The sequence below is a fragment of the Electrona antarctica genome (genome assembly GCF_951216825.1).
Source record: "Electrona antarctica genome assembly, chromosome: 7".
Taxonomy (NCBI): domain Eukaryota; kingdom Metazoa; phylum Chordata; class Actinopteri; order Myctophiformes; family Myctophidae; genus Electrona; species Electrona antarctica.
In genome coordinates this window covers 21901508-21922381 of record NC_136812.1, presented here as the reverse complement: position 1 = coordinate 21922381, position 20874 = coordinate 21901508, and the positions used below count along the sequence as shown (strand labels likewise).

The window sequence follows — 20874 nt, the reverse complement described above, 5'->3', positions numbered from 1 at the left end:
CTGGGTTATAACTGAAAATCAATTGAAGATGGGAGGAAAAATGAAAAAGTATTCAACTCAGACAGCCAGAAGTCTCATCTCACACAAAAAATGTAATCCAATCCAACCGATGATATGAAAACCGAGTCAAGGCAAGGGGACAGACCTTGACTTATAAACTGTCAACACAATTGAAGTTCCTGTAGTGTGAACAAACAGGCCAAAACAATATTTGCCAGACCCGCGATTTCTCGGGTTTGAACCTTATATATCCTCCTTTGCCAAACCTGAGAAATCTCAGGTTTCTTTAAAGTAATTTAATCCAGAATTAATAGTATTTTATTTACCGTCTGTTAGCTTTTTTTTGCCTCCGCTGGCACCCATGGTGTGACATCATCGAATATCCAAAATCTCCACGTACGTGCACGCAATCTAAAGCATTTATGGCTAAGATTGAGCTAATAAAACTTGAATTCGACCTCGCGAGTACAAAACCATTCTTTACACTGAGAGTAGATGGCACAGACTGAAGCTAAGTGTTATCACTAGTGATGGGAGATTAATCGGCAAACACATCGGTATCGGCCGATTTTAGTTGTTTTTAGATTAATCGGCATCGGTTTGATTAATCAATCAGACCGATTAATTAACTGGTCTAATCAATCGGTCTGTCTTTACAGATAAACAAGCCCAAAGTAACAGCTTGAACAGATCTACAAGCCCACAATATTAAATATAAAAGGTATTTCAGTTCAATCTGACTTGCCTAGAAGCCTGCAGTGCAGATAGCCTTTTACATGTATTTTTTCAGAATGGACAAAATTATTATAATTTTTCAATACAGAATGAGATCATATCGACATCGGTAATATCGTTTATCGGCCATAACAGCAATTAATTATATCAGATATCGATATCGGCCAAAATGTCTCATCGGCACATCCGTAGTTATCACACAATCACTTCTGGTTCAACAAACGAGTTCACAGCTGTCAAAACAATGTAGTTTAGCCACCAGATGGCGGCATGTAATCTTAAAATGTATCTATAAGAATTTAATTGAATGGAATCCGGTACTGTCCCTACTTATCTCTGTCCTTGTCCATCTCTGGTATCTGATGTTCTGTTCTCTTCAGTAAAAAAATAAAATAACCTATATTGTTCTCACTAGACCAAGTGTGACTTCCTTACTTTATTGCTGCCGCTAGGTGGCACACCTAAGGAATGCCACCCGTCCGCTCTAACTCTACGTCCTTGTTTGTATTCCTGGTTATTAAGGGAGGTGGGGGCTTTTGTTATGAGCACAGTGATCAGTCACATTAGCTCAGACCCCTTAGCTATCATTACAACCAGTTACATGTGCTCAGCGATGCGATACAAACTCACAAATGATTTGCGATCGCCGGGATGCGCAACGACTCACCATGGACAGCGCTCAAACCTTTTGAGATACAGCGCTTTGAAAATCCTGTTATAATGGAGGCTCAATGGAGCTGGATTTAAAAATCCCATAGCTGGTGGGGAAGGAGCCTCTCCATACTAACCGGAGCAATGCTAAAAGGTAAAGTGACGGTCACCGCTTTCATATATGGAGTATACGGTTGTCTACGAACATACGCATAGTTAGCACCTTTAGGTACCGATAGCCTAGCTACGTTAATAAACGTAGATAGCATCCTTACTGGACATCCTTTTATTAGGCCAGTTATTAGCCAGTATAGAGCTCTGCCCTGCAAGTAAAACCAAGTTCCAGATTGAGCTACTGTACAACAATATTCACTCTTAAACCGTTGTTCACTTGTTGTTCACTCTTAAACCATATTGCCCTATGACTTATTTTTCATGTCACCCTGTTCCACTAAGTTTCATCTCACTTCTGCCCTAGCCCCAGCATGTAGTTAAAGGATTGTTTTCTCCTGTTTGCCAAAACACCCAGCGTGTCGGTGACAACATGTTTTTTGGCCTTGGCCTCTATGCGCCCAGAGCAGACAAGTTGAGACAATCTGTCTCCTACTAACTTAGCTGGTTGTCATTGACTTGGGTTGGGAACTACATTTACTTAAAGAACTACGATCCTCATCGGTCACACTTCCTGGATTTTACCGGAAGAGTAAAATGCCACGTCTCCCATAGTGAACCTCCCAGCAATAGGTGTCGCCTTATTCACTTTTTGATTAACCTCTGAACCCAAAATGCATGACTTCCTATGTCAGAGTTTGTTTTGTTTTCATAACAGTATATAATATGGTCCGGGACATTTGTTCCGGGTGAGAACTTTTTCGACGCTGTATTTGGACGTTCTATTCCGACTCCCCAGAAAATATTATGGTCATTATAATCCTTTGAAACGTATACGCGCTGGTGTGGACTTCTTTGTGTCGTGTCTTGGTTCTTGCCTTTTTCCTGCTGTAAGGTGATACTTTTACTCTTTTACGCCTTAAGTATTGTAGTTTTTCCTCTAAAGTATTTATCCTTAAAAGGTTTATTAATATAGGATTACAGTTTTATAAGTTTAACATTATAACATTAAAGATAAAGTTTAATAGTTATTTGGTTTAAAAGGCTTCACATACCAGTACAATAGGTACATTCTGACTTGAGTACTTTTACTCGATTACATTCTTCCAATTCTCCCCACAAAGGTCTCCTCCGGAGTCCAGACGATTTACGAGCTTCTAATTCAAAGCTTATCTCAATAATTTACGGCTTTGTATGCCGAAATGGTTTTAGAGTATCCACCTTAGTTAATTCTATTCTAAAGCAGCAATGTTGCTGCGTCTTAATTCGGACATTATGGTGTTGGACTATTAATATTCATAACTAGTAAATATGTATCCCTTAAATGGTCTTAGGCAGTTTTGTCCCTGAACACGTCATATTTTACGTACTTGATGAACGGTATTGTGAATGTGAATGCGTTCATTTCTGGGGTGTGTGAACGTCACTTTCTCACAGTTCAACTTCGTTCAAGAGTAAGTGTTTCCATAGAACCTTCCAGGCGAAACCCCAGCTAAAAATTACCCTAAACAGGCCTTAATATCTAGCGGAAAACCCACCAATAAGCCCATATCCGACACCAAATAAACTAATCTTTCTCAGCCATCCAATTTCACTGGAGCGTGCAGCCCGCATCTGTAACTGGATGATGATCCAGTCATGCACGCAGACAGCAGACACAGAACATGTCCCGACGCCTGACCCAAAACACTGAGGTGAACTTGTTGTTTGATTAAGCATAATGTGCCACGAAAAATAGCTCCAATAGCTTGTTATTTTTGCGTCGAGGAGTACTCTGTCTCCCAGGGTCCCACAGTGACAGTGAAGCACAGTGAAGCCTGATTTATTCTTCGTCGTATGACCTGTTCCATGCTGAAAATAGCAACGCGTTACGTCCGCGACACGTTGTGAGCTTGTAGATCAGCTATTTTCAGCACACGCAGATATGCAGGCTGTGAGAACTGAGAACGTTCAGAATCTTTTGCCTTCCCAATAAAAGCATACAGCTTTCACAAGTTGGCCCATAAAGACTGAAGCAAAGTGGGAAAAAGATTAAGGATTCGGTGGCATTTAACATTGCAAAAGGGCTATTTTTCCAAAATGTAACAAAAATAATAAGGAATTAATTTGGATAATGGTAATGGACATATTGTAAAAGTTGTCACTTTATTAATCACAACGTGATTTTTTTAAAGGTTTGACTTTATTCCCAATAGGAATAAAGTCTGTGGTTCTATATGGATATGGGCGAGCGCATCGCTCCACAGGCTGGGAGCGCCTGTTGGGCAACATTCTATGTCATTTCCGGTTGGGACGTCATCCAAAATGTTCCCCCCCATTTTAGCGAAAATCTTAAAACATGATCTAAATCAATCCGTCCAATTCTAAATCAAAGATTATGTTTTAGACGGGCCATCGCGGTCCCGTCGCTAGTCGCGTTAGAATTAATCATACCTCCCGTTGTTGTCGATCGCCTCGGGGGTGTTTTGGCTACATCTACCTATACTTCAGCTACATCCGAGATGGCGCCTGGTGCATCGCTACGTAAATGTGCTCCGTTGCTGCAAATCGCTGGGCGCTCTGATTTAATGGTCCTAAATACCCCCGGGCGTTCATGGTGTTAATTGATTGTAGAACAGCTTCCCTCCCAATAACGAGTTACACGATTTACGTTTTCGTAATTTGCGTTTGAAATATATTTTAAGACTTACAGGGTTTCCATCGGACAGAGTGGGATAGGTGACGCATTCTGATGACGTCACCGCAAAAAAATCTGGGAAATTGAGGCCCAATGCATTCCAATGGCGACAGTGGCGCGCAGCTGGCGCGTTCCTCCTCCGCTCTGTTGTTGTTGATCGCCACTTTGGATTATTTTTCAACACCATTTTAAAGCAGATTTTTGTTAAAAGGAACGACGATATCGGCGCAGTGGTTCTCCAAAGGTTAGTGAAATCTAGGGCATTGCGATTAATTAATTCCACAGTCAAACTGTTTGTGAACTGCGAACTGAACTAGTTCATGTAGAAAGTGAACTTTCCCAACACTGGTGTTAGGTATGAGCATGTTTACAACTCGCCCCCTAGTGGTCTGTTTGCAATGAATCCAATATTAGATAAATCAGTATGTGGTTGAAACCCCAAATAATTGATAGAAGAGATTTTTCAATGGATTCTGTTACTATTGGGTATGCTAAATAACGTACAAAAAGTTAGGAAAATCTAAGTTCAGGAAAGGCATCATTTTCAAGATGATGTCCACGATGGCTGCCGGGAGCCTAGTGGTCTGTTTGCAATGAATCCAATATTGGATAATTCAGGTTAAAACTGTTCTAAGTAGCCTAATCTAAGTTCTAAGAATCTCTTGGTCAAATAACATTGGCGCGCGACGTGACAAAAACAAGGATAGGATGATAAAAACTAGTGTCGGAGCTTGTAGATAAATTAATTAATTAATCAATTAATCAAAAACTTGTCACCAAGTGCACAATCTTGATGATTTTCGCCGAATTCCCTCCCAGCTACTATAGATCCTCAAACATGTGAATTCAGCCTATATACCTCTTGTTCTGTTTCAGTGCTAAAAACGGAAATAAAGGCTGACACAAGGCTGGTCAGGCTAGCAGTTTCACTAAAGGAACTGTTTGGTTAGCAGTGTGATGCAGTGTTATTCAAGCTGACAACCACTGGAGAAAAAGTAGGGTAAATAGGACAGACAAAACAACAACAGTGTGGCCTCCCTGTCCAATCTATCAAGCTATCTATAGTCAACTGTTTGTAGATTGTGAATGACTATATGCACAAATCACAATGCCGTGATGACGTTCACCCGTTTGATTCCCATAGCTAAACTTTCCTCCAAAACAGCTGATTTTGATTACAGCACTATTCAGTTTTTAATCTCATTCAAGATGACATCTTGTCAAGATGTCTTGATTCTGATTACTCATTTTAAACAAAATCAGCACACCAACATATGTTTCATTCAGTGTCACTTTGATTATGCCTGCACGTCATGGTATAATGACATCCCTATGATTCTTAAAAATAAATTGCAGACCTCCCAAAATAAACTGGTTAGGTTGATCCACATGCTCCCCCCCAGAACTCATCTCCTTTCGACTCATTTTGGTAGCCTTGGTTGGCTGAGATATTCATGTCAAGGACCCCAAAAATTATATGTAATTGGCCGCCGACCCCCATCTGAAAATATGTAGTTCCAGGGACCCCCCCCCCCAGAAGCATAGATTGGGTATGAAGTCCATGACTACACAAATATGTCTGGCTTGGGTTGTGGTTTTTAACATTACCGATTGGAGCTGGGTACTGACTTTGAATCATTCCTTATTACCTCAGTTTTGACTTTTAATGGAAGAAACTTCTGGCACATCTGAACGTTGATTTATTCAATGAGCTTGGACCATAGTCCCTTTGTTATGGTTATGTACATTTTTCATAATCTGTTTAACAGAAGAGGCCTCAGAATAGTCTTATTGGCCTGGGCCATGGCTCAGCGGTCCAGGCACCTTGGCTGTTAATCCAGTCTGGCAGTGTGCCGTGGGCTCGACTCCCGATCCCGATGGCCTTTATTGCATGTCACCCCCCCATCTCACTCCCCATTTCCTGTCAGCCTACTGTCTGTCCCTCCATAAAAAATGTAAAATAAAGGCAAAAGCCACACAAAAAAAAAAGAATAGTCTTATTGGAGAACTCTGCCTGTCATTTTTGTCTGTTCGGTTTGTGATGCCGTACACGTAGTGACATGAGCTGTGATTGATCTGCAGTACTGTAGGGTAGACATACACTAGATACATTCACATACAGTATACCATCTGAGAAGCACTAGGCCCAACAACAAGATATTTAGACAATGTCAGCCGCAAAGAGTACAGCACCACGGCAAATATGTATGCTACCAGTTCAAGACTTTATTAGTTTAGAATAGACACTAGTTATAGAATCCATAATGACTTTTGCAAAAATAATTGGTGCCCGACCTACAGTAACTGGAAGGTTATGCAAAAAACAATGGGGGGAAAAAGATGGGGGGGGAAAGATGGGGGGAAAAAGATGGGGGAAAAAGGGGATAATAAGAAAGGGAGGCAAGGAAGGTAAGACATTAAGCAAGAGAAAAAGTGAGGGGAGAAATACAATAAAATATTGGGAGTCATACATTCAAAAGGAGATGCCTCTTCAGCAAAGCATCGATATCTAATCAATACTTTTCATCACCATCTGATGTCAGACTCCCATCCCATCAGGCCTAGATCAGGTTTAAAATCAGGTCTGAAGAACCGGCCAGCATTGCTGCATTAAATCATATTATGGCACGGTCGAAAGAAAGGAACACAGCCTGGGCGGCTGGTGTAGCCGTCTGGGCACCTATACTGGTAATCCAGTCTGACAGTGTCGCAGCAGGTTCGACTCCCGATCCCACAACCTTTGCTGCGTGCCACCCCATCTCTCTCCCCATTTCCTGTCAACTTACTGTAAATCTGTCATTAACACATTCCCTCCCGTTACACTAGGCGGGATCGTGAGGCCAGTCAAATGCGCAAAATACCACAGTAGAAGAAGAGATCCTGGCAACCAAGGTTAATTAAATAAGGTTAGGAAGCGAAGACCGTGGAAGAAGAAGGCCGGCACAAGTCAATGTGCCGGCCCAGGGAAAAATAACAAAATAACGGCCAATAGCAACAGGGTCATTAACTAAGAAAGAAAAACAATTATCAGATCGCTTTTATCATGCCACGTAGCGGACTCTCTCGCCCCCTCCTCTTGCTGTATGTCTGTCTGTCTGTGTGTGTCTCTCTCTCTCTCCCTCTTTCTCTCAGCGTGTAATATGCGCTCCACTTAAATCCCCCCCCCCCCCCCCCCCCCCAAGCAAGCACGTGTCTCCGATACACATGGCGTTGTCGCTCGCCAGCCGCTTCTTCTCACCTGACAGTGAGGAGTTTCACCGGGAGGGTATAAAGTAAATTGAATTGATGAAAAAGATGTAATACATTGTACAATTTACCCTAGGGAATCTTAGGGGTGCATTGATTTCCCACCAAGTCTCAATGCAGTAACAGCCTACGGCACAACGTGCAAGCGGCTATAAAAACTGATTTTCACTGTCAGTGGTATGATCCAATAGAGACTGAAAGTGTCCCACTTGATTAACTATAAAGAGAGACTGAAATTCACTACAATATGTACCTCTGAAATACAGAGATAAAAGCAGTTAATTCAGTCAGAAGTACTAGTCATGCACTACACATAATATAGGCTTGTTTTGATGAATACAATATTTCAAAGATATCCCCCTCTGTTCTAATTTACAAATTACACCCAGCCTAACCATTTGAACATGTGAAATACATTTACACATTAAATAGTTTGATTGATGTTCCTTATAGTGGTTTGTTTTGCAGCGACATACAAGCCTACACGGGTTGTGCAGTCGACGTAACTGTGTAACTGTGTTTATCTAATTGCATGTAACAAGTGCAACCTACAATATGTGGGTGAAACTAGGAACACAATAGCAGATAGACTAAACCAACAGATATAATATAAATAATGCAAAAGAAACATTATTAATTGTACAGCATTTCTTGACACATGGAATTGGTGCCTTGGAAGTTTGTGGATTAGAATCCAACCAAACTTGGACAGAGGGGGAAGGAGATTTGCTGAGAAGCAGTGGATTTTGAAATTAAACACCACATTTCCACAGGGCCTAAACAATACTAATCTTTTAGGGGAAACAGGGGAGTAAACAAACCATTGAATCCTAACCCATAAATTGCACTCAATTAGAGCAGAGCCAGGACAATAGCACAAACACAAAGCCATTTAGATTCAAAATCAGACCAGGATCTCATGGTCTGAGGTTGACGCTTGATGGGCGGACTTAATCCCCTCAAAGGCAATCACACTTTAAGCATTGACCTTCAGTAACCTCACCCCAGAGGTGACTAGATTATTAAACCAGACTAAATCTAAATATAAGATTTAGAAACTGTTAGTGTTTCTAGTAAGACTAAATCTTAATTGCCCAGACTCTTCAACAAAGATGGCGAAAGCAAAAACATTCTTTGTTCTGTACTTATACATACAATAGTATGGTACAAAACACTGAAGTCCTTCAACCAGAAACCTAACCTTAACCTCAGTAAACTTAACTTGCCCGGGGCCGTGGTTATAAGCACAACCCGTGTAGGAATTAGTATGTAGCTGTTTTGCATGTGTGGATCCATGGGAGACTGCATGTCTAACAGTTCAATTAACCATTAATTTGAAATGACGCATATCAGGTGTTATCCCCGTAGAGGTTTGGTCATGCCTGGCTAACCGAAACCAAGGGTCGGAGATACAGTAAGTACTCGATCATGGCCACGCAGGCAGCACCAGTCCCAGTGTCCTCTCTGATTGAGCACAGCACAGGCAGAAACTGCAGACCAGCGCTGTGCGGGTTCACCCAAATGCATCAAATCATAGGCACATATGCATGCAGCTACATGAGCTATATCCCATATCATGAATACTGTAAAAGGATGCCAGGGCCAGCGCAAGGCAATATGGTGCCCAGGGAAAAATAACAAAACGTTACCCCAGAATTCCCAAAACGCGTGTGATAAAACACATTACGGCCGAGCTACACCGAGTGCGTATGCATTTGACGTGCGCGCAGTCCATGAAAATAATGCGCGTGCAAAATGCTCCTGGCTACATCAGATCTGTTGGCGAGCGCAGATGTGTGCGGGAAGACAGAGCCCGTCGGCTCTATATAATCTCTATATATATTATTCATATAATCTCCATCAATATCATCTATTGGCAACTGTCAGTGTGTATATAGGGATAACAAGAAGGCCTTTATCAGAAGACCTAAGTGGTCTTGTATATACCTTAGGGTGGAGTAACTCCGTTAAATATAATGGACCCAGCCCAAAGAGGGATTTATAAGTAATTAATACAATTTTTAAAACAATTCTGGAGTCTATTGGTAGCCAGTGTAAGGCAGCGAGCACAGGTATAATATGTGACCTTCTGTGTGTATTCGTTAGTAGTCTAGCAGCGGCATTCTGCACAAGCTGAAGACGGTGTATTGAGGCACCACTCAGGGTAGTGAACAATGAATTACAATAATCCAAACGGGACGAAATAAAAGCATGGATACGTTTTTCGAGATCCTGTGGTGTTAATAAACATTTGATCTTTGAGATGTTTCTCAGTTGAAAGAAACACAACAACCTTTTTAACATGTGGTTCGAAGTTAAATTGGTGATAAAAAATAACCCCTAAGTTCTTCGATGTCTTTGTATAATTGGCCGTTATAGCCATAGACTGCTGTATTTCAGCCTGGATGTCTCAGGTCCTATGATCAGGATTTCTGTCTTATCAGGGTTTAATTGTAGAAAATTCTGTGCCATCCATTCTGTGCCATCCATTCCTTGATGGAATTTAGACACTCTTTTAAAATAGACAGCTTACTTTTATTTATTTATTTAAAAGAAAAATACAGCTGGGTGTCATCAGCATAACAGTGATACGAGACTTGATTAAAACGACTGATTAAAACACCAAGAGGTAACATATATAGGGAGAATAAAACCGGGCCAAGAATCGAACCTTGGGCCACAACTTAACTAAGCAGAGGCGGAGACATGGTTGTTGATGGAGACCCCGACACTTCTATTGGACAGATAGGAGGCAAACCACTGGAGCGCAGTCCCCCATAGACCTACCCATTTCTCAAGCCTACTGATTAAAATCGAGTGATCTATTGTGTCGAACGCGGCGGTTAGATCTAGGAGCAACAGGACCGAACACTCCCCAGAGTCAGCACGCATTAATATGTCATTTGAGACCCGGAGTAGTGCTGTTTCAGTCGAGTGCTTTGGGCGAAAACCTGATTGGAATTTAAAAATGGTGTTATTTTCCACTGTTAAAAGTAACTGCTCGCATACCACTTTCTCTAAAATCTTAGCAATAAAAGGAAGTTTGGATATGGGTCTGTAGTTAATAGGAAGGGACGGGTCAAGGTTGGGTTTCTTTAAAAGTGGTTGGAGCTGTTGACGATAGACAGAAGTAGTGCTGGCGCTGTGGTAGATCTCACCTAGCTGGCCAGTGAGATCTCTGGAAGCCATGTATAGCCTGTGCAAAGGTAACACCTTGAAGTCCTGCTTGAGGTGAACAGCGAGACTCAGAGAGACACCCAGAGATGAGACCTGTCTGGTGAACACCACTGCTGAGGTGCCCTACCTTGATAAGCCAGTTGACCGGAAAAGAGTCCTACTCAAAGTAGGTAGAGTTATATTACGCCAAGGTGGCCGTTCCCTCGACACTTATGCCCTTCTCGATGATGGGTCAGAACGCACAATGCTTCTGCAGTGGAAAGACAGTGTCGTTCTCTGTGTCCTCAACATGTCAGCCAAAGCCATGTAAAATACAGACACTTGGCCAGAATGCAGCTACAACAGTTTGAAAGGGTCAAACACCTCATCCTGATTGGGGCAGACCACCCCACCTAATCATCCCAAACCGAGCAAGTGAGGTTGGGGCCTACAGGTGGGCCAGCAGCAATCTGCACAAGACTGGGCTCTGGAAAGCAAAGTCAAGACAATGTATATTGACTATAACATAACCCCAGAGCACAGAGCTCATGAGAAGTGTGGAGAAACACTGGCAGGAGGCCACCAAGATACAATGCCCCAGAGACCCAGAGTGTGCCACCGCTCGCAGTAAGGAGATCAACTGCCGCAGCAACGATGTCATGAGAGGCAAGTCTCCACCAAAAAACCCTGAACCTAATCGGGTGTCAAGAGACCAAAGTTTCTCCTCCACAGTTCCCTGCAGTGGCCAGTGAAGTCAAACACTGTGCCTGAAAGGGACGAGTCAAAGGTCAGAAAGCCTATCTCCTGAAATGTACTGCGGCCATTTTGAATAAATGGCTGCCATGGTCACAGTTCAAATCTAAATAGTACCACTGTATTGCTCATCCTTGAAAATGTAGGATTAGTCACCAGAATGAAGATCCTAGGTAGTCTAGAAGCTGAATTTGTAAAATAACAGCAGATGGTGGCCATTTGGGAAAATGGCTGCCAAGGTCACCACTGGACAAATCTGCGATGGCCCTATAGCCAAAAATGTTCCTTATGGCATGCTCTAACTGTGTGCCAAATTTCATACATTCATCGTAAAGTGCCTCTGCTAAGAGTGACAGTAGGCTGAAATGTAAAGGCCGTCGGGCACACTGCCAGACTGGATTACCAGCCAAGGTTCCCAGACGGCTACGCCAGCCAAATAGGCTACTTTATTAACAGTTTGCAGAAATAAGCACATGAAAGTACAGTTCAATATAGGCTTAAGGTCTGAGGATTTAAACCCCAAGAAAGCCTGTGCCTTTTTTCCATTGGGGAAAACTAATAGAATACACACATCACTTAGTTGAGGTGCTGGGTTGGAAAGTGACATCAGAAAAAGAAGAATAAACCTGCACACTCATCTGCTCCAATATAACTTATTAACGATGTTTCGAGCCAAGGCTCTTCATCTGGTCAAACCTGAAATGTGAGTCTCTCACCCACTACAGGCCACGTTATCAATCAGTGGCAACATGGTAATCAGGTCAAATAATAATATATATATACAGTGTTCAACATTTAACATATCCACAACAGTGGAAAAAAGCACAAATGGACATTAATGCTGTAGCAGTATCTATTGTATCTATTGAGATCTCCTCCTCATCTAGGGCATTCTACATGTTCAATCCCCCGATATCTGAGAGATGCCATGCACATTATGTTTAGCGGACATGAAGTGCAACGGGGCTCTTTTGATCTTGGTTGCGGATGCTTCTTCTGTGATCAGAAATGTGTGTCTTTAAAGCCTTTTTTTTGGTTGTGCATGTTATAGAGCCAACTAACTTGATATAAACATATTTACCAGTGAGTGGGTGCATAAAGTGTGGCTCTTCGTAGTGAATATGAGTTATAACAACCAAAACTGCTATATTTAATAAATTGTATTGGAGCAGATGAGTGTGCAGGTTTCTTTTTTTGTTTCCATTGGGATCCTTCATATTTTATAGATATCCACATTTTGTATGTTGATGAATTGAGTACATTGAGTACCCCAATGGGAAATACACTTTGGGAGACAATATACGCGAGCATGGGGGCATACGCACGTAAAAAAAATATAACCAATCCGATTTTCTTTAGCATGCGTATCCGTGGCCCGCGCTATCTGGTGTAGCCGCTATCATTGACATACATTGTATCATTTCAAACGCGCTGTACGCGCTCTGTGTAGCTCGGCCGTCATATTACTGTCAGCAGGCATTTAAAACCAGTATGCTGTTAAAAGAACGTTAAATGACCCAGACGGCTAGGGTAGCGGTCCGGCAACCTCTCCCTATTTCCTGTCAGTCTAATGTCCTATCAATAAAGGCATAAAAGACCCAAAATAAATCTTAATAAAAGTAACTGTAGAGCAATGAAAGAGAAACAAGACAGACAAGAATAAAAATAAATCAGGCCATATGGAAACGCTAATCCCCTCACACCGCCTCCATCTTTTTCTTGCACTTTAACACTGTTTTACAGCTACTGTATTAACGTTACTCAATTGACTATATGCCGTCCTCAATTGCGTCCATCTTGCCAGCAAGATGGTAACTAGGTGCAATTTCCCATTGACAGCCCATTCATCCAAACAGAAAAGTCCTAAACGTCAAACTCACCAACCCTAACCCTAACCCTAACCCTAAGGAGCCAGCTTAGGTGGTTCGGGCATCTGGTTAGGATGCCTCTCGGGCGTCTCCCTAGGGAGGTCCTCGAGGCACGTCCCACTGGGAGGAGACCCCAGGGCAGACCAAGGCACAGTTGGAGAAAACACATCGACTCACTGGCCTTGGAACGTCTCGGGATCCCCCAGGAGGAAGTCACTAATGTTGCTCTGGAAAGGGAAGTCTGGAGCACTCTGGTGGAGATGTTGCCCCGCGACACGACTACGGATAAGCGGTTGAAGATGGATGGATGGATGGAGACAGGACTTTTCTGTTTGGATGAATGGGCTGTCAATGGGAAATTGCACATATATAGTTACCACCTTGCTGGCTGGACGCGGTCTGCATATGGTCAATGACCTGACATAGTTTGCCATTGAGTGAGAAATGGCAAAACATGACGTTAACCGATTAAGATCTGAGACCGATTATACAATGTCTAATTAAATAAAGTTTTATAAAAAACAGGAATCAAAAAATAAAGGGACCCATAACAATGGGTCCCGACCCACTGTTTGAGGTCTGTTAATGAATTGATTCAGAAATGTAATGCTGAAAGGAAATGTGCAGAAGCATCATGTAGGGCCGTACTGTAATGTAATTTATACATTTTCAAAGTGTCCAAAAGGGGAAGAAGAGGGAAAAAAAGGCTCAGTTAAGGTATCAAATGCTACGACCAAATTGTTGTCCCAGTCCAGCCTTGCAAGTTGCCCTCCTTTAATTGACACACCTGCTCATCAATTGGTATCAATTCACCTGCAGTATAAATAGCACCAGGGGCCGCACCATACACCAAAGCGTCATGGCTACAAGCATACCGTAATGTGTTGGTACAGCATGTTTTTAAATCAAAGTTCCCCCGTGGATATGCCATACTATAAGGTTTATTTTAAAAAGAAGATTGCTCTGAATATTTTCTACAGTAACGGGTTATATGGACCACTTTCAAACAGCTCATTATTATTCAGTGTACGGTGTTCTAAAGACTGATCTGGATCAGGTATAATGTATGCTTGCTGACAGCTCTGGCTCAATTTCCTTTAACTTCTTTTCACTCGACTCAAATAAGCAAGCCTTGGGCAAAATACTTATAAAACACAGAAAACTATTGAGATTTAGATCAAGTAAATCACTGTGGATCTTATAAAAGATCCCACCTGCACAAGTAAATTTAGGATTAAAATAAAAACATTGAGTGTTTGCATACAGCCTCCACCAGCAAACAGACTAGGGTAACTTCATTCTGCTGGCTAAGCATGGGTTAGTTGGTCGACCCATTAGTATTGTGTCAAGGGGGAAAAAGCATATCCCACATTCCCAGCTGGTTCTATGCTTTGACACTCAGATCAACTGCTGAGTTTCAAAAAAATGCATAAAGCAGCAAAACCTTTGCATCCAAAAAAGCTCATAAATAATCCATGACAGCCATTTTCTCAAAGCCTCACATCAATGTCCAGCGCAGTATTTCATCATTTTTCCATTGTAGTGGACGACTTACATTCAGATTTATTCCCTTGGTAAGGGGAAGTGACCTTGTGAGAGTCAGTGATGTACTATCCCAATAATAACTCCTAATATATGTACAGACAGACAGACAGACAGACAGAATACGATACCTGTGGGTATACTACTACTACTAGCAGTATAGCTGTTGTGTTGTGTTGTGTTGTGTTGTATTGGTTTCTCTCTCTTCACAGCCCCGATATTGCCAGAGAGCTATCTATCTAGTTCAATCCAAAGGAGACGTCCCTTTCATGTTTTGTGCTCAGTGGCCTGAAAACAGCCATAGTGTGACTGTGAGGTGTTGGCTTTCTGCACTGAGGTGACCAGTAATCCATTGCTATAAGCCACAAAGCAGAGTATACTCACTCACAGAGGGGAGATCCGGCTGAGGATATAAATCTGGATTGAGCAGAAGTGATCAACGCAAGCCGTTGTACAATTTAGGCCCAAACCAGGAAAGCACCATTTTAGATTCTAGCTATTAAAAATCTAACAGATATAGAGGCTCAAAGCGTGTAATGAGCTTATAGATCTGATATTTTCATAAAATCTGGATAATTTGTGCAAATTCTTTAAATTTATAATTACACATTATTTTTTTAAGCGAACATTTTTAACTCAAATCTTTGCTTCTGGGGTCCCTGGAACAAAATATTTCGAGATGGGGGTCCGTCCGCTGCCACATTTTTCAGAAAACTTGGATTTTGAAGACATTTCAGGGCATAGGATGGAGACTGATTGCAGTGTCAAACCTGGGAAATTCTGGGCAATTTGTTCGAGGGACATTCAGTGGTAGAATTGTGCACAGTAAAATGGTCTATAACGTTATGGCTCTCTTCTGCTTGACATTTACAGTGAGAGTCCTAACAAACATTTGGACGTGTATTATCTTTGAGCAGCTTTCTCCAGATGAAAGGATTACTTTAGATAAGATTCCTGTAGGGCAATCAAAAGACTTTTGTTTTGGCCCAGACTATTATTATGTGCTTTAACATTTAACCTTTGACATTTTCCTTTGTTGTTTACTGTTTAAACAACAAAGGAAACTGTTTAATTAATTTACATATTTAATAAAGCCTGTCATTAGAGTATATACTGAACTGTTTAATTGGTCTGTGTGTTCATAGCCCAGCTGGAACATGAATGATCCTCTGATGAATTATCCTGCCCCAATAATAGGATACAGTTTATGTTTTTGCTCTGAGGTTATCATTGTTGTTGTTGTTTTTGTTTTAACCACAATATGTTTGGTAGCACTATATGTTTTATTTCATCCTATGGATCATTACAATAGAAAATATTTGAGCATCCAAAAAACCTCGGTGGACATTCCATATATTGATTTTTGCCTCTCTGTATGCTGTTTAATTGACGCACCTGACTGGAATACATTATTACTATGTAACAAGAACACAATCTACATTGTGTCATGTATTTTTTTCATTGTGTGTGTGTGTGTGGGGGGGGGGGGTACACGCAGATTAGACACACCAACGGACCGACATGCAGAAACAACGGTCGGACATGCAGTCGGGTTTGAGGTAGGTTGTCTGTCTAATGACACTCGGACCAATAGTAGGTCGGAACTAAAGCCTGCACCCGTGTGTGTGTGTATAAAGTGACCAACATATTGTTTTGCTTGTACTGTACTCGAATCATGGCCCTTCGGTCCAGGTGTATGGTATAGCTGTATGCAATCAAGCTTGCCATGTTCTGCATTTGATCCATGGATAGGATCAGTTCTGTAACAAATTCCTCACCTTCTCTTCTGTTGACCTTAGCGAAGCCCGGCCCATGGCTGTTGGACAACTGGGAAGAGCTTCTGAAGAATGCTGGAGGTAGACCAGACACCAGTGGACTGTCGCATACCTCTGTTAACAAGTCAAAAACAAAAGATGAGGGTTAATGGTTGAGAATCACAGATAATTTTTGTCCAAAACGTTTTGCAGTATAACATATTGGAGATCTGGCATGTTTAGCCCATTGACTACAATTCATATTTAGCATTACCGCAAACTTTGTTACCGCAAATTTTCCCGAAGCATACCATGGTTTGTTAACTTTTTGAGGAAACCATTGGAAATCCATTGGATACCATACATTTTGGTCCGGTGTGAAAATCAATTTCCAGAGACTCGAAACTTGCTTAGGTAGCTAATCCAACATGAAAAAAAATCTGCCTGCGTCCATCACCCATTCTTGCACTGACTCCAGATCCTCATGTCATGTGTTTCTCCACCACCAGTGGTGGAAAATAACTAAATACATTTACTCATTTACTCGCATTGGTTGTGGATTTATTTGAGGCTGTCTGAAGCAAAGTGCCGATTGCATAATGCATTCAGAGAATATCAGTGTGGCTTATAGGACAGATCTGGCCGATTCACCATTTTGCAGGGCTCCAGAGTCCAGATTCCAATCAAGATTATGACCGAACAGGAGAGCGTGTTCATCATTACACTATTTGTTAGAGAGTGTGCGCACGTGCGTGCGTGTGTGCGCACGTGCGTGTGTGCGGAGAGGGATACGCTGCCTGTGAATTGGAAGGTCACCAGTTCAACTCAGTGGTCCGTCCAGTCAAAGTGTCCCCGAGCAAGACACTTAAACTAAATGACTGACACGGCTAACCCCCATGCGCTCCAACCCCAGCAGCCATCAAATTAATTTATTACTTGCGCATGGGTGGGTCTGAGCACGAAAACAGCATGGTTGTTTTTCACCAGCTGTGCGCAACCTAACACACACAAACACACACGCACATATTAACTGTATGGTGATTTCGAGTGTGCCAGTACAGTACAGTGACAGTACAGTACAGTACAGTAGAGGGACCCCCACACGGTAACTATGTCATTTCTCAACCCGGCACCCTGGGTGCGTCCCTGTGGGTCTGGAACCCCCCCCCCCGGGGACCCCCACACGGAGTTGCACCACTCACTTCACACGGGTGTGATTTTTTAATCTCTTATACACTGCAGTAAAAAAAAAAGCTGAATAGTATACAACAGTAGCATATCAGAGTTGTGGAGTTGTGGGTGAAAATTGTCCTTTGGCCTTTAGCTTAGCCTGTTGGATGAATGGATCATGGTGTACGTCCTGAGAGAAGGAACAGAACAGGTCCATTAATGAGACAAGCTGGCTACTCAAAGACCGGAATCAGTTGTGTCAAAGGAGACCTTTTCATGCCTCATACACTTTGATGTTTATTGGTGTTATGACACACATTCTGGATTGCAGTTAAACACGCACGCACGCACGCACGCAATAATGGTTTGCCGTGGAAAATGCTAAATAATTCCACATAGGTAGCACTGCATGTACCTTTCAGAAACGTATTAACTTCAGATACAGTACATGCATTCTATACTTTCCACGAGTGCATTAAGCTGCAGCATAACGCCTCCTACTAAACCTCTAATGGATGTTGTTATCCACTACTGAGACAAGAGGTAATTACTATAATTCACATTTAATTCAGCTCTTGCCCAGAGCACGTACCATGAACATGACTTTAGCTTAGATTACTTTGTCAACATTAGTGCACATCGTTTCATGCAGCAAACTACTTCACCTACTCATTTCTATAAACCAAAGCCTGTGGACAGTTTTTAATAGCCTGTCAGCACAAGGTCAATCTACTTCATTCTACACTAGTTGAGATGTTGTGTACTGTTACGACAGCAACATCCTGCAATTTCCTCCAAATTGTTACACTGTGATGACTTTTCTGTACATTATTTCAAGACATCTCACAGACTAATATGTTATTTCATATAATAATAAATAAATCCTGAACATTAACCCCCTTGAAAACTAATCATGGTATTTGACATTATACTGTAGATAATACAACTAACACATATTTTTAAGGGGCCAAACCCAAAGGGCTTGGCCTGCTTTCTTCTTCTTCTGCCAAAAATAGCAGTTCTGGCTTAACCGTGCAGTCGGTTAGTATAGTCGTTTGTAATCCCACAACCATTGGCCAAAGGGTGGCGCAATAGCACTCCCTTGAGAAAGGAAGGGAGCTACTACTGGCAGTAGAAAAGGAGTGCAGGAAGATCGGCCTCAAGCTCAATGCCAAGAAAACAAAGGTAATGACAGTCAACACAGAGGACAAAACCATTGCCACTGCAGACGGTGCTCGAGCGAGTTGAGGACTTCAAGTACCTCGGGGCCTGGACTGCCTCAACTGAACAGAATCTGAAGGTTCGGAGAGCACTTGCCTGGAAAGCCTTGCACGGGATGAGGAGAGTGTGGAAATCAGATATGGGAGAAGACCTTAAGAGGCGGCTGTTCATAGCTACTGTGGAGTCAGTACTGCTGTATGGGGCAGAGACATGGACCCTTACAATACAACAGGAAAAAGCCTTGGATGGAGGTCCAAGACCTTCTAGCCTCACAGCTAGAAGGTCCTGGGTTCGATTCCTGCTGGGGACGCTGTGGGCGCTGGGGGCGTGATCCCTCCTCCGCGTCATCAGTGCCCATACCCGAGGTGGGGTTGGCAAAAGGGCCTTTCTGTGTGGAGTTTGCATGTTCTCCCCGTGTCCCCTAGGGTAGGTACCCTCACAAAATCATGCAGTAATCCTGGTCTCTAAAACTACCTGGCCAGCCGGGGCGCCTGATGGAGGGGAAAGGAACTGGTTGGAATAACGTGTTCCTTCCACGCGCTACGTCCGGCCGGGGAAATTCCCCCCTGTCAGGTGAAAAGAAGCAGCTTGGACTCCTCATGCATAGAAGGAGGCATGAGGTCAGTCCACTGCCCCCCCAGGTTGGCAGAGGAAGTGTAGCGCCAATTAGATAATTGGCACTGGGTGAAAAAACGGGGTTGCAAAATTATAAAAAAAATAAGAAATGTGGACCTCTATGGGGACCTACCACGGGTCACGGACAAAGTCAGAGAGAGAAGGATGAGGCTGGCAGGGCACTGCGTCAGGCACCCAGAACTTGAGGTAAGTAAATTGACCCTATGGGGGCCAACCCAGGGCAAAGCCAGGAGGGGAAAGAAGCGTACCACCTATGTAGACGTGCTGCAGCGTGACAGCACCGCAGCGCAATAACGGGCAATTTGAACAGGCATAACTCATGCCTCATTTGGCCAAAAACCATGGAACTTGTTTACACATGTGCCTTGACTCATGCGGAACACTGTTACTTTATACATGACGACATTTGTCTGCAAGCAATCTGCAAGCAGTGTTAAGAGGGGCCAAGGAATGCAGCAATAAGAAAAAGACTATTTATATATAGTATCTATTTACAGCCGATTGTGCAATATGCACAATAAGCAGGTCTATGAACAGCTGCAACACCACTGGGTGACCTAAAGTAGGTCACCCAAGGAGTCACCTGCATGCAACTCTTTGGGTCCAAACAAGGAGTTAACGCTAAAACCGTCTTGACCCTTTGGTGGGGTTTGGGCCATTGAATCCCATTTACCACATTCAAAATTAATAATTACTTTATGAGTGAATAAAAATTTCCCCAATTTTGCGCCGTCATCTACCTCCGCCCCCTAGCGACACCTATATCACAGGCCACCGTTCTCACTGTTACCCCACTGGTATGCTTCCTCTAGCTACCGCCGCAACACAACAAACAGTGGCCTATACAAAACAAACAGAGGCCTATACAATTTTGCGCCGCCATCTACAGCCAGTCTACAGCCCAGGTAAAAATTACAACTACTTTCGCAACGCACGTATGTGTGTACAGTGGCCGATGCAACCACGGCACACAGTGGGGAGACGCACGCACGCACGCACGCACACACGCACACACGCACACACGCACACACACACACACACACACACTCTTCCAGCTACTTTCGCAGTGCGTGCGTGTGTGGGCGCGCGTGCGTACACACGTGTCTCCCCACTCACGCAACGCTATGGCTTACAATTACTGCAAACAGCAATAACATATAATACAAGTTAAAATGAACGGCAATGAACGGCAATTAACAATATTTATGGGGAGGCAATAACTCACAACGGATAAGGACTAGTAACTATAACTGCAGCCAGCCAGTGGTGTTGTTGAGCAGCCTGCACCACTCAGTTCACACAGGTGTGCTTTTTTTCTTATTGCTTGGCCCGTCTTATTGCTGCTTGCAGCTAT

General features: G+C 42.8%; 1 protein-coding gene across 1 annotated transcript in view; it reads right to left on the bottom strand.

Moving 5' to 3' along the window:
- LOC306926640 (contactin-associated protein-like 4) overlaps positions 1–20874 on the bottom strand; it is a 146293-nt gene that overhangs the window by 109927 nt on the left and 15492 nt on the right. Inside the window, exon 2 of the mRNA XM_079506011.1 lies at positions 16518–16628. Coding sequence (XP_079362137.1) covers positions 16518–16628 — 111 coding nt within the window. The remainder of the gene's footprint in view (positions 1–16517; positions 16629–20874) is intronic.